Here is a 12,934-nt window from a genome sequence, read left to right on the forward strand (position 1 = left end):
GTCAGTCGTGTTGAAGCGTTTGTGTTGAGCTCACAGCTGTTTACAGACGACGCTCAGTGATTGAATCGTTTGAAACATCACGACCCTGTTCCAAGAAGCAGGTTCATCAAGTTATCTAAGAAACTCAACGTTTAAAGGGAAATACAGCATTTTTTACTGCACTGAACAAGATGCAAATAAGACAGAGGCGGCAGGGTTTGATTAAGTTGGCTTTTATTCAGTGAAACCCCAGAAACCACCAGCACGGAGCTCATCCAGTGCCAGGAAGGGGACGAATACAGAGGGATTCAGCCAATCACAGGAGCCGGATCAGCCTCATTGAGTCTCATGATAAACTTAATGAATCAGTAACTGTGAATGTGCTCTCACAGCTGTCAGCAGCTTCCACCTGCTGGAGTCTCACTGCGTCTTCAGTGACCTTTAACTTGGTTTCAGTACAAATTAGATATCACAGGACGATGCACAGGTGAGGTCTAATAATCACATTTTTATGTCTTTTTTTTTCTTATTGGATTTTTATCTAGATTTTTTCTGATTTTTAAAGGGTTTTTGTATCATTTTTCTTGTGCTCGTTTCTTGAAGTTCAGTTGCAGAACTTGAAACCAAGACACTTTTAGTTCCTTTAAAACCTCACCTGTCATCAAGTTTACACCGCCTTCCTGTTGCGTTCACCTTCGGCTCCATCGCACTTATAAAATGTTTATTTTAAGCACTACATCTATTTTTGTTACAATTAAGCTTCACTACTTCTGACAGAAAGCTGTTAGATTAATAAAACAAACACTGGTTTATTGCTGGTCTGCTTCGATCCTCGTGGAAAATATTTCAAGTTTGCTGATGAGAAATCTTGATTATTGCAGCTTTTGTCAGCATTGGCTCATTTCCTGTCATTCACTCCTCTGTCACACACACACACACACACACTCATTTTTCACAGTTGGACGTCACACACACTGCGTAGATACATCTTTGTACACAAACTGCATGTGGATTCACAGTGACGTTTTGTTCAGCCCAAACACAGACAGCCACTGTGCCCATCTTTCATCCTCCTCCTCCTCCATCCATCACCTGTCCACCTCCACCTGCTCCACGCTCTGATTCAGCCCTTCTCCACCTCTTTCTCCTCTTGTTTCCATCAGTGTAAAACCTCCTAAGATCACCGCAGATCACCGGATCAGGCTCTCTCTGTTACACCAACACATACGGGGCATTTCATGGGTCTGCATGTATGCCTGTCGTATTTTAAATCAATTGTAATCTTTCTCCTGTATTTCTAACAATGGAGGTCAGATGTCAAGTCAATAAGTTTGTTGAGAATCCCTGAATTCACCTCAGGAAGGATTGAGAACCAGTGCTTCACCTAAATAGTGTAAATCTATGGAATATAAATCAAATTATTGTCAGTACAGAGTTACATTATAAAATACATGTTTTATAAACATTCTTAAGTATTTTTACAATATATTTTAGTGAAATACCGCTATGAAGAAAAACATCTTTCTGCTGGGTTGCGCTGTTTATCCAGAATTCTTTGTGTAATTATTTACAGGCTGAAATAAATTTTAATTTCAGTGAAAGAAAGCCGAGCAGACGTGATCCAGATGTTCTCCTGAGGTTAAACCAGCCCTCCTCTGCTCTAGTCTCTCCCCTCTCCTTGGCTCTCTATGCTGTGATGGTCTGTGAAGGGGCCACGCTGCTCTCTCGGCTCCGGTTCTTCTGCTCTTCGTGCGCCGGGGTGTTGCGGTGCTGCTGCCGGCGCGGTGCGTGGCGGGGCGGCAGGGTCAGGGTGCAGCAGGACACTCCCACCGTGGGCTCGGGCAGGTCCTCCGCCATGGACCAGCTGTCAGTGGCCGGGTCGTACTTCTGGACGGCCGCCTTGTAGCGCTTCTCCGCCTCGTTCCAGCCTCCTAGCAGGAACAGCTTGTCGGCCAGTGGGGACAGGCCGGCGGTGCTCACCCCGAGGAGGAGAGGAGCGGCCCGGCTCCACGTGCCGCTCTCCGGGGAGAAGACCTCCACAGAGAGCACGTCCACCCGCTCTCCGCCGGGCCCCAGCTGGCTTCCTCCCACCACATACACCTTCCCTCCGAGAGTGGCGGAGCAGTGCCACCCGCGGGGTGTCTCCATGGAGGCCTGCTCGGTCCAGGTGTCGGTCTCCACCCTGTAGCACGCCACTGAGCGGGAGTAGGCGCAGTTGATGTAGCCACCGGTCACCAGGATGTCTCCGGAGGGGAGGGTGGCGCTGGAGTGGCAGCAGCGGGGCACCTCCATGGGCGCACGCATCTGCCAGGTGTTTGAGGAGGGCAGGTAGCTCTCGGTGGTGGCCAGCAGACCCTCCACGTTGCGGCCGCCAATAGCGAACAGGCGGCCGCCACTGGCCGCCAGAGAGAAGTGGGTGCGGCGCTGGCGCATGCTGGCCAGGTGGAGCCAGGTGTTGAAGCGAGGGTCGTATCTGGTGGAGGCAGAAAGGAGAGTCGGAAAAAGCACTTTGTTTGAAGCATACTGAGACCGTCTACACCATCAAGTCTGTAGTTAATAACTTGTTAATTACTGGATTTCGGTCCAGGTGCTCTGCAACCCTTTCCGGGTAAGTGGCCTTAAACTGTCGCCTGGAGGCGTCTTTTTGCTGAATTTAAGGCCCTGTTCACACCTGGCATTGAGGTGTCATGAGTGATCTGATCACATCTGGCACTGGAATGCATCTAGTGACCACATATGATCAGATCTCATTTCCCCCGCACATGTAAACACACGTGCATCATTTCTGTTTGCAAAGAGTCTTCAGCCCAGATGGAAGTCAGACAGCGTGTTTCGTGTGTACTCCATCTATAAGAATCCAGTTTGTCACGCATGGGCCATAAGTTGAGTAGTGGTACCACTGTTTTTTCTCTCCTGTATGTTCTAAGCCCGCTAACTTGACCCCTCCTGTCCCCCTACCTGCTGAGGGTGCTGACGGCGTGTTTGGCCTGGTTGCGGGCGTCGTTCTGGTCCTCTCCTCCGGCCACGTACAGGAAGCCATCCATTACAGCCACACACTGGTTGAAGCTCTTTGCCGGCAGCTGGGTGAGGTGACGCCAGGCGGCTCCTCCTTCTCTTGGGTCCCTCCACAGCACCTGGACAGCGAGGTCAAAGGTCAGTGAGGGGTTTCAGTTGTTTCTTTTAAGGTAGTGAATATAAAAAGATCCACATGAAGCACCGACCTCTCGGCTGAGAGCTCTCTCAGTGAGTGATGGTCGACCGCCGATGGTGAGCAGAGTCTGCTGACTGGCGCGGACCTGTGTGCGACGGGACTGCAGGGTGTTCTGCTGGTAGGGCAGCAGGTGATAGTTCATGGCGTCCACCAGCAGGCGGTGACACTGGGGGTCCATCATCATGCGGGGCACCGGCTGGATCTGACTCACCAGCTCGCTGGCCGGGATGGTCTCAAAGCGGACGTGAGACAGAAGCTCTGCGGCGTGAACCTGACGAGAGGCCTCGAAGTCGAGCCACTTCATGGCCAGCTGCAGAGAGACGCGTCATGTCATGCCTTAGAATTACCTTCATAAAGCACCATGTGCCAATAGATAATACTGCTTGTTAATGGAGGGAGATAGGAAGTGTTGCCTGGGAAAACAGGGAACAGAGAAATTTTTAGATATGTGCAAAGAACCCCAAAATAGGAAATCTAAGCAGCTGAAAAACCTGTGATATGATAAAGGAAATAAATAAAAAGCCTGCTGTTTGAAGCTTTATATTTATGTAAATTATTTGACACATGTTCATAGTTGGGCACTGACAGACTCACATTTTGTCCAGTTTATAAATACAACCATCTCTGCTTCGCTCCCTCTCAGCTGTTTGTCTATTTAGGTCTGTAACGAAGTTGTATATTAATAAACTTCTGCATACAGTAAGTTATACTTGGTGGTTTCTCCATACAGTCGACCTGCAGGTGACTTGGATTCGTGGAACTGTGTTACGCTCTCAGCAGCTGGTCTGGGGTCTGTTTTCAGGTGTGGATGAAAATAGCGTTTGGGGGAGGGTATCAGGAGTGAATGCCACAGACAATGTTTGACCTCTGACCTGGAAGGCGGTGACCTCTGAAGGCAACAGCAGCGAGTCGTCCTGCAGGAAGGCAGAGATCTGCTCCAGGGTCAGCTGGGTGAACAGCGGCGTGTCGGCGAACTGCACGAAGTTCTCCAGAACGAAGCGGCGGGCAGCGTCGCACACGGACACCAGGCCGTAGGCGGCGGCGATGTTCCAGATGTAGACGCAGGTCTGCACGTTGAGCTCGGCCAGCAGGAAGTCCATGCACATCTTGAGGAGCTGAGGGATCTGCAGGGTGGTGGCGGCAGAAGCCGTGCAACCGATGGTGTAGAGGGACATGTGGACGCGACCCAGGTAGGCGAAGGTGATGACATTGGCCAGTCCTGCAGACAGCGTGGGCGAGAGCGAGACAGATCTTTGATTTAACTTTAACCAAACTTGAATCTTTAACACAAGAAACCAGATATTAGTCAGGATGTAGAAAACCATCTAGAAAGTTTGGGATCTTGAGTAGAAGTTCAAATAAAGTCCCGGGGCTCGATCAACATAACATGTGTTCACAGTGATGGTCACACCAGCTCTGGTTTAGATTACAACATTAAATCTTATTTACACAATGTTGGTTTAACATAAATGGAACTGGACGTACCCAGAGGTGAGAGGGAGGGGAGCTCCAGGCGCTTCATGCCGGGGTCTTTAGCCAGAATCTCTCTGAAGTACTGACTGACTGAGGAGATGACCAGCTTGTGGACGTCAAAGGCTTTTGTCTTACAGGCCAACTCCAGGTCAGTGAGGAACCTGAGGAGGACAGCAGGTGGACACAGAAGGATGGATGGAAGACGCATGTACCCGATACAATAACTCGTGAAATAATACAATACATATGTTGTAAAATTATGGTGTAATGGAGACTGAGAGTGAAAAATTACTATATAGCACAATATAATTTGTGACAACACTGTAGTTTTTGAGTATGTTTATGTGTATTATATTGTACTATAGTTGCGCTACACCATCATTGCATTGTATTTAAAAACTCTATTGCATCGAATATGTATAGTTTTGTAATTGTTTAACATCCTAATTGTACCATATTGTAATTGTATTGTATCAAAACTGTTCCATATCGTAATTATATCATATCGTAATTGTACTGCATCATAGTTGTATTGTATCAAAACTCTGTAGTATTGATATTATATTATTTGGTAATTGATTCATATCATAACTTTTTGTATCATCATTGTATAGTACCATAATTGTACCGTATCATAATTGTATCATTTTCTATAAGAATTGTACCGTGTTAAATTCTGATACAAATCTAAGTATCAGAGTATCAGAACCTACTTTTCCTGCCGCATCTTGCTGAGCTCCTCCAGCAGGGCGTTGCCATGCAGGGGTCGTGTCAGCTCGCTGCCCAGGCCAAAGCCCCTCTCTCCGGGCTTGATGACCGGCGGCGGCAGCGGCAGGTTGAGGCTGTTCAGCTGTGCGATGTCCAGGGCCGCCATCTGCTCAATCTTCTTCACGCCAGTCTCCACCACCACCACACCATCACCACGGCTCTCCACCTTCAGCGGGACTGGAGTCTCCACGGCCACCTGAGAGATGGTTTCTACGGCAGGCTTCTTCTGACGGGGGGCCTTCTTCTTGGGGGCCATTTTTGACTGTTGAGGTTCTTTTTGGTAGACTTTAGCTTGAGTTTACTTCTGTAAATGGTTACTTGCAGTAAGGTAGGCTTACTGAGTTGACTTCTTGACAGACAGGGACACTGGCTCACTTGCTAAAAATCTGATCAACAAAATGAAACACTGACGCTGAGGTAAGTGCTGACTCGTTCTACAAACTGGCAGGATGTTGTAGTTGTGTCTTGTCTTCCTCTGAGGAATGGTGTAATGGACAGTGTTTGTGATTGTGATTTTGTTGGTGATTTCACTTTAACACAGCACACAGCACCTGGAACGAGAAGAAGGAAAAGACAAATATGTTTTCTGATTGATCTTCACTTCACTGGTCTTTAAAGTCACCAAAATAAAATATTCTGGCTGTCATGTAAGACTGAAACACAATGTGACGACAATACATACAGTCATTGGTCATTGGCCTTTTAGAAGGCCCAGTTTAGCACAAATGGACTATCTGAAACAGTTATTTATTGTATAGAAGCACAGCAGCACTTCATGAATCGCACACTGTACCAATTTATTTCATATATTTTACTTTTTTGTCAGAAATCCTCAAAGCTCAATCTAATAACAAATTCAAGCTGCAAGTTCAAGTTCGTGAGGTGCTTTATAATCATTATGAAACAGTGGATTTTCCATCATTTTCATTGTATGCTGAGAAGCTGAAAGGAGATATTTGCCTGTCAGATGGTGCAACTTTAGGCAGCCATTTAGTTTGGATTCATTTCAGAAAATGAACATTCAGAGACATAAAACCTGCTGGAGTTTAGCTTATCTATATCTTTCTGTTATTATTGACCTTTTCAAATTAATCTGTGCTTTCAACAGAGACACCACATCGGTGGTGGATTAGATATGTAAAGTCTGGAATCTGGATTAAGTTCATGTGTATGTTATGAGATTTGTAATAAGTGGATAAAATGTGCAAAAATACAGATGTTTTCTGACTTTAAACGTTTTTAATTGACTTCCTTGTTCTTTTGGACTTTTGTAAACTTTCCACTTCTCTTAAAACACAGTGGTTTTTTTATTGCAGTATTACTGCAGTGTGTGTTTCCAGTCTACTTACAGAGACTGCTGTTCCAGATTGTCGGCTTATTCTTCATAAACAACTGAAACATGCCCGGCAAGTGTTTCCAGACTTTAAATCACAGTATTGTTCCAGGCTCCCTGAAGGACAAACTGAACCCACTGACAGATGCACATTGCTCTGCTAATCTCTGAACACCACACAACAACACCCAGACTGCCGACATCTTTTCTAAAACTAACCGAGGATCACCTGCATCAGTCTTTGTGGGCCAGTAGCTGTGTGAATGACAGCTGCAAGTGTCCTGCAGTGATGCCGTCCAGACGTGAAGCTCGGGTCGGGTTTGTGGTTTACAGCGGCCCCCGATATTCAATGCTGGATTTCACACGCTGTATGTTTCAACCATAAAGCAACTGGGGAATCTTATCCACCATCGCAATGAGCCGTGCTCTGCACATGGCAGCAGATCAGTGTGGTGAGGACAGTGCTGATATAAGGAAGCTGTCTGAAATAACTAAATGGGAGAAATGCCGTGCATGGAGTTTACTGAAACTTCACTGTGTGAAGTGTGAAAAGTAAACGGCGCACAACAAGACAAAGACAGAAACTGTGTGAGGTCTAGCTTGTTTTCTTCTTCTATAACTGGTCAGCAATGAAGCAAACTATAACGATATTTACTTCCTGTATAAATTTATATTTTGGGTCTCTCCTCATCTTGATGAGAGGATGGTGATTGGCAGCATGCTCAAGCAGCAATATAATGTTTTTATTTGTTGACAGAGTCTCGAAATCTTTGTTGCACATAAGCAAAAAAAGAGGACAAAAGAAAAAAGTTAATGGTCCAACTCCAGCTTACTTTTATGAAGCTTCAGAATCAACACATTCAACGCAAGTCTTCGTCTGACATAGCGAGGTCGCTGCAGCTACAAATGACAACTGTGGGATAACGCTAGGAGTCATGAAGTCGGTAATATCTGCAGTGAAGCCTCCCTGCTGTGCTGAAGAGCTTTGGTGTCGAGTGGTAAACAGCAGGTTGATGATCTTTGTTCCTGGCTCTCACTTTGTTGTTGTTCACATGAGCCCAGTGCAGAGATCACCTCAGTGCTGCCAGGCTGGGAATGAAAAATAACCCCAGTTCCTATTTGGGGCCTTTGCCAGTTATACCTGATCTGTCTTTCACTGTGCTGCTGCTTTGCGTTTTCTCATCTTCGCTTAGCTTTGGACAAATTTATAGTCAGCTTTTAATGTTGGTGTGTATTTACACTAATTTTCTGCAGATGTTTTCCTCGCCGTGCTACCGTTATGGCTGCAGGGGTGGCAGTGTTTCTGTCGGTCAGTCGTCCACTTTGGTTTGGACTGAAATAACTCAACTGTTGGATGGATTGGCCATGAAATTTTGCACAGACAGTCATGGTTCCCAGATGATGAATCCTAATAAGTTTCTGGTCCCTTAACTTTTCATCAAGCGCCATCATCAGGTGAAATTTGTCCAGTTCTTTGGTTTATGATCTGAAATATCTGCAAAAGTAATGACATGCCCATCAGCTTTCATTCTACCTTGTGTTTTGTGCTAAGCACCTAACTTTAGCATGCTAACATGCTAAACTAGCATGGTGAAAACGGTAAATATTATATCTGCTTCGCCTCAACATGTTAGCACTGTCATTGGCAGCATATCAGCATGCAGATGTTAGCATTTAGCTCAAAGCACAACTATGTACAGTCTCACAGAGCTGTTAGCACGACTGTGGACTCCTTATCTTGTTGTTGTATTGTTGAACTTGAATTGGACAATTTCTAGAACTTAATGTGCTTTGAACATCTCTTGAGCTTGAACAACTTCAGATACTTTTGCAGGCTATCAAAGATTAAAGTCTCTCAGTTGATCTTCTATTCACTTCAGTCAGCTCAGCAGTGTGTCTCTATTTCTACAAACCTTGTGTGACCAAGTCCCATTTCACTCCTCTGTCTGTGACCTCTTCAGTAACCTCATCTAGTGGAAATTTTAAATGATACTCACAAGGCTAATGACACTACTACCAGTACTGCTGCTGAAACCCGACTCTCAAACCTGAACGACAGCCTAGATGTAATTGTAGTTACTTCTCTCCTCATGGGAAAAGCACCCCAACACTAACAACACACACACTAACACAACTACAGTGATCCGTCAGGACCACGAATGCATGTATGATTCACTCCATCCACCTTTTCCGCCCCTCCTCATCCACCCCGTGTCTGAACTTGGATCCTTTTAAATAGCATCTATTGGCTCGCGGTCAGCAGGCTCCACACATGGACAGGCCGGGGGAAGGATCGTACAGGACGGAGCAGCAGCTGTCGTCGGTGTCATATGAACAGCAGGGGCTCACTTTTACAGACCGTATAGGCTATTTGGGATGGTGCAATCACCCCTTAAACAGTTGAAACAGCAACATCCAGCAGACAGGACGCTGTATAACCTCATTACAGCACAAATTAACCGAGGAGTGGTATTGATGATCCAAGATGCTGCAGCCTGAAGCCACTAATCAAACATTTGGATCAGTAGGTTCGTGTTATTTGTCAGCAGCCACGTTTCTGTGAATTTAACTCTGTCAGTCTAATGGCACAGAGCCATTTAACATGTGACATTAGGACCAACTGGAGATAGGAGGGGCAGGATGATGACAAAAACGCATTTGACTGATGCAAAAACAACAAGGTGGAGGACATAACTAATCTTAATAAGGTCGTAATGAACAGAGGCTCCATAGATCTCTTTGAATTAAACATATATTCACATATTTTCTGCATTTTCACCAAACAAATGCTCAAGATCTTCCATCTCCGCCCCATAATGCTCAATAATATATTATGTATTATTATATATGACATTATTAGATTGTTAATAGTGATGAAACAACAAAGTTCTGATCCACAAATTTATTTTCATATTTTGGATTTTTCTCTAATCTTTTATCATGTGTTTTTTTATGCCTCTGCGACAGCTGAATGCCATGAAGGAATTTCATCAGCTTTGGCACAAACGTTCACTTCAACTCAAAGATGAACTGATTACATTTTAGAGGTCAAAGGTCAGCTTCACTATGACATTATAATGTTCTGCAAAAACATGTTTTTGGCTATTATTCAACACCATACCTCAGGAACAGGAGGGCAGATTGTGGCCACGCTTGGTCAGACACTGTTGGTGACGCTAATCTTGGCTCAAACATCCACCTTTTATAATCTGTAGCTTCTCTGCAGCAATAACTACATCTGAAACATTGTAGTTCACCACAAGCTCATTGGTTCTGCTGATACTGAGCTTCACTTCTCTGGAATCATACATGTCAATCTACTGATAACTTTCATTTCATCAAAACATGCGCTTTATACAATTCAATGAAATTCCTTCAAAGACTTCACTCTTATTATATGAGTCTGGACAGACATGACTGCAAGCCTCAACTTGACTGTCCAGTAGCTATAGCTGTCACAGCTGCTATAAATCTGGAGTTCAAAATCTGCTTTTGAACTGTAGTGGGGTTGAAGCTTCAGGTAAAATCATGACCTTGGAACGTTTCAGGCAAGCAAATTTGTTAACCAGGTGACTGTGTGGCATGAGAATAATCTTTGCTCTGCAGAGATCAGCCCTCAGAAATATCTGGGCCCAAGGTTAGTGCAGGGAGCAGCTGCTCTGTCATCCACCAAACAGAGATCCGGACCTCACCACCACCCCCATCCACCACCATCATCATCACTGACAAACATACTGTAACTAACGACAGCATCTTCTTTCAAAACAACAGCACCACGGCCTCACTGGCAGCCTGAGGAAAACATATTGAATATGTCTTGAAGGACGTGTGGTAAAGAGTTTTTACTGCACTGATAAATAATGTGGCAATGCTTTATTTCACAGGCACATGAAATCCCAATAATTTCTTTGAAAGTTTCCTGAAAGAACTCTGCAATTTGGCACTAATTATAGTTAAAGAAAGACAAGTTTTATTTACTCCCAGTTCAATAGTTTCAGCTGAATGCTAAACGAGAACTAGCTAGCGTCATTTAGTCAATGCACAGCTTAATGTCTTAAAGAAATGAGCAGGAGACAGCATTATAAATATTTCTCATATCATGAACTACATTATTTGTTACTATGTGATTCTCATATGAGAAACTTTTAAAAGCAGTAACCCAACACCAAAAGGTGGCACATGTCAGTAACAGGTCAGATATGTGTCTGGTGGCCCAGATTCAAACAAACAGTGACGAAGTGAAGATGCAAATGAGCTCCCAACTCACTCTGAAAACTTTTAGATAAAAATTAGCAAAGGCCAAAACACCAGAGGCCTTTGTAATCCTCTGGATTAGAAGACATGAATCCATGTGTGGAATCAGTTACTCTGAAAGATATTAATGTAAAGGTCCAGCTGGACAGAAACTGAGCTCAGTTTGATTCACTGCCAGAGACTTGATCACAACACGTGCTGCAGGTAAACATCAGCTTCTAATTACAAACAGACATTTTCATTCTTAATCTACTCCGGTTGCAGTCCATTCACCTCCTCTTTTGCTTTCAACATTACCAACATTAGATCTCTGTTTAAATTCTCACTGTTGAAACTGACTCTTTGGTAATCGAATGGCTGTTCTGTGTCTCGTGTTTGATGTTGGCGAGCGGATTACTAACATACAGTAATTGCGTATTCATTTGTGGTTGCCAGGTGGTAACGTGCGTGGGTCTGCATTCAAACAGGCAAATAAACTGTTTCAGTGTGAAGGAAAAGGAGAAGGGTGGTAATCTGAGCACACGAGGCCCTGCTTTGGTCCTGGCATTTTATTTTTAGACATCGACCTCAGCCTGAAATCTGCTCTCAGTGTTTGAAGCTTCGCAAAGACGCAGAAAAATCTGTCAGCTGCTTTTGTCAGAGCTGCGTTTTTAAGAAGTGTCTGCAGAAGACACAAGAACAGCGTCCTTCCAAAGTCAGTGTCTTAACCAATGGCGTTGGAAAAGGTCATTTTGAGAGCAGTGCAAATGAACCAAAACTATAAAGTTGCTGTAAAACAAAACAATAACCTGACAGATGCTACAACACTGCAGAATATTGAACTGAGTCAGCACCAGTCTTTAAAGAACCTGAACCGTATGAGCTTTACCACAGTGATATTAGCTGCAGGCCTATGGTACTGTATTGCCACGTGTTTCTGTTATTTTGTCCACCACCTGTACCTCCATATACACACACACAAACACAGAAAAACACCACCCTGCCTGCCTCTCCACCAGTTCTATCGCTCTGAGGCTGCAGCTGAATTCCTTTGCTTATCTCATGAGGCACTATTTATAAGTGCTGACCATCACAGCATGTATGCGTGTGTGTGTGTGTGTGTGTGTGTGTGTGTGTGTGTGTGTGTGTGTGTGTGTGTGTGTGTGTGTGTGTGTTTTACAGCTAAGGACTGGAAAGAGAAGGACTGACACCCCCTGTAGTGTAGTAATATCCCAACAGCAACTGCAACTGCTTCACATTGTTTCCGCTCAGCAGTTAAATATAAATATTAGTATAACTTACTATTTAATATGATGATGTCATTAGATGCACGTTTGAGGTGCAGCTCCAAGTGGCTGAATAAGTATGCATATATTTACTTACATAAAAGTAGCAATATGTAAAAAATACTGGGTTACAAGTAGGATGAAGTAACAGTATCAAAAGTAGAAGTACTCGGGCACATTGATCCTTTTCAGAGTCTTGTGAATATTTATTTCTGAAGCAAAAACAACAGTAAATGTGCAGTAAAAACTACAGTATTTCCTTCTGAAATGTAGTGCAGTACAAGTATAAAGTAACCTAAAATGGAAACACTCCAAGCACCTCAAAATTGTACTTAAGTAGAGTACTTGAAAGACTGAGGGAGTTTTCATTTCAGTCCATGTCAATGAATTTAGGGGAAATAAAAGACCCAAAGATCTGTTTTTCCTCTTAGTGACTAACTTGACTCAACAATCTGCAGTAAATGAAATATATTTTACCTCTTTCTCCCTCCTGGTTCCTGCTCTGCTTCCCTTCCTGTGGCTTTCTTAGCTTCTCTCTTACGGCTCTCTTTTAAGTTCTTTCTTTTCCTTTGTTGTTGTTCTCTAACAGGTTCCTCTTTGCTTCGTCCCTCCGTCCTCTGTCAGTCTGCCAGAGTGCTGTGTGTGACTGTG

At 44.3% G+C, this 12,934-nt stretch overlaps 1 protein-coding gene across 1 annotated transcript; it reads right to left on the reverse strand.

Annotated features, from left to right (window-relative positions):
• Positions 1–1,486: 1,486 nt before the first annotated feature.
• On the reverse strand, positions 1,487–12,934 carry klhl43 (kelch-like family member 43). Its single transcript, XM_076755239.1, has 7 exons — positions 12,761–12,934; positions 5,377–5,982; positions 4,676–4,824; positions 4,063–4,409; positions 3,201–3,500; positions 2,938–3,113; positions 1,487–2,452 (listed from the first exon to the last, which is right to left on the reverse strand). The coding sequence occupies exons 2-7, from the start codon at positions 5,685–5,687 to the stop codon at positions 1,666–1,668; spliced, it is 2,070 nt and encodes a 689-aa protein (XP_076611354.1). The 5' UTR covers positions 5,688–5,982; positions 12,761–12,934; the 3' UTR covers positions 1,487–1,665.

The sequence above is a fragment of the Chaetodon auriga genome, chromosome 17 (assembly GCF_051107435.1).
Source record: "Chaetodon auriga isolate fChaAug3 chromosome 17, fChaAug3.hap1, whole genome shotgun sequence".
NCBI classification, from domain to species: domain Eukaryota; kingdom Metazoa; phylum Chordata; class Actinopteri; order Chaetodontiformes; family Chaetodontidae; genus Chaetodon; species Chaetodon auriga.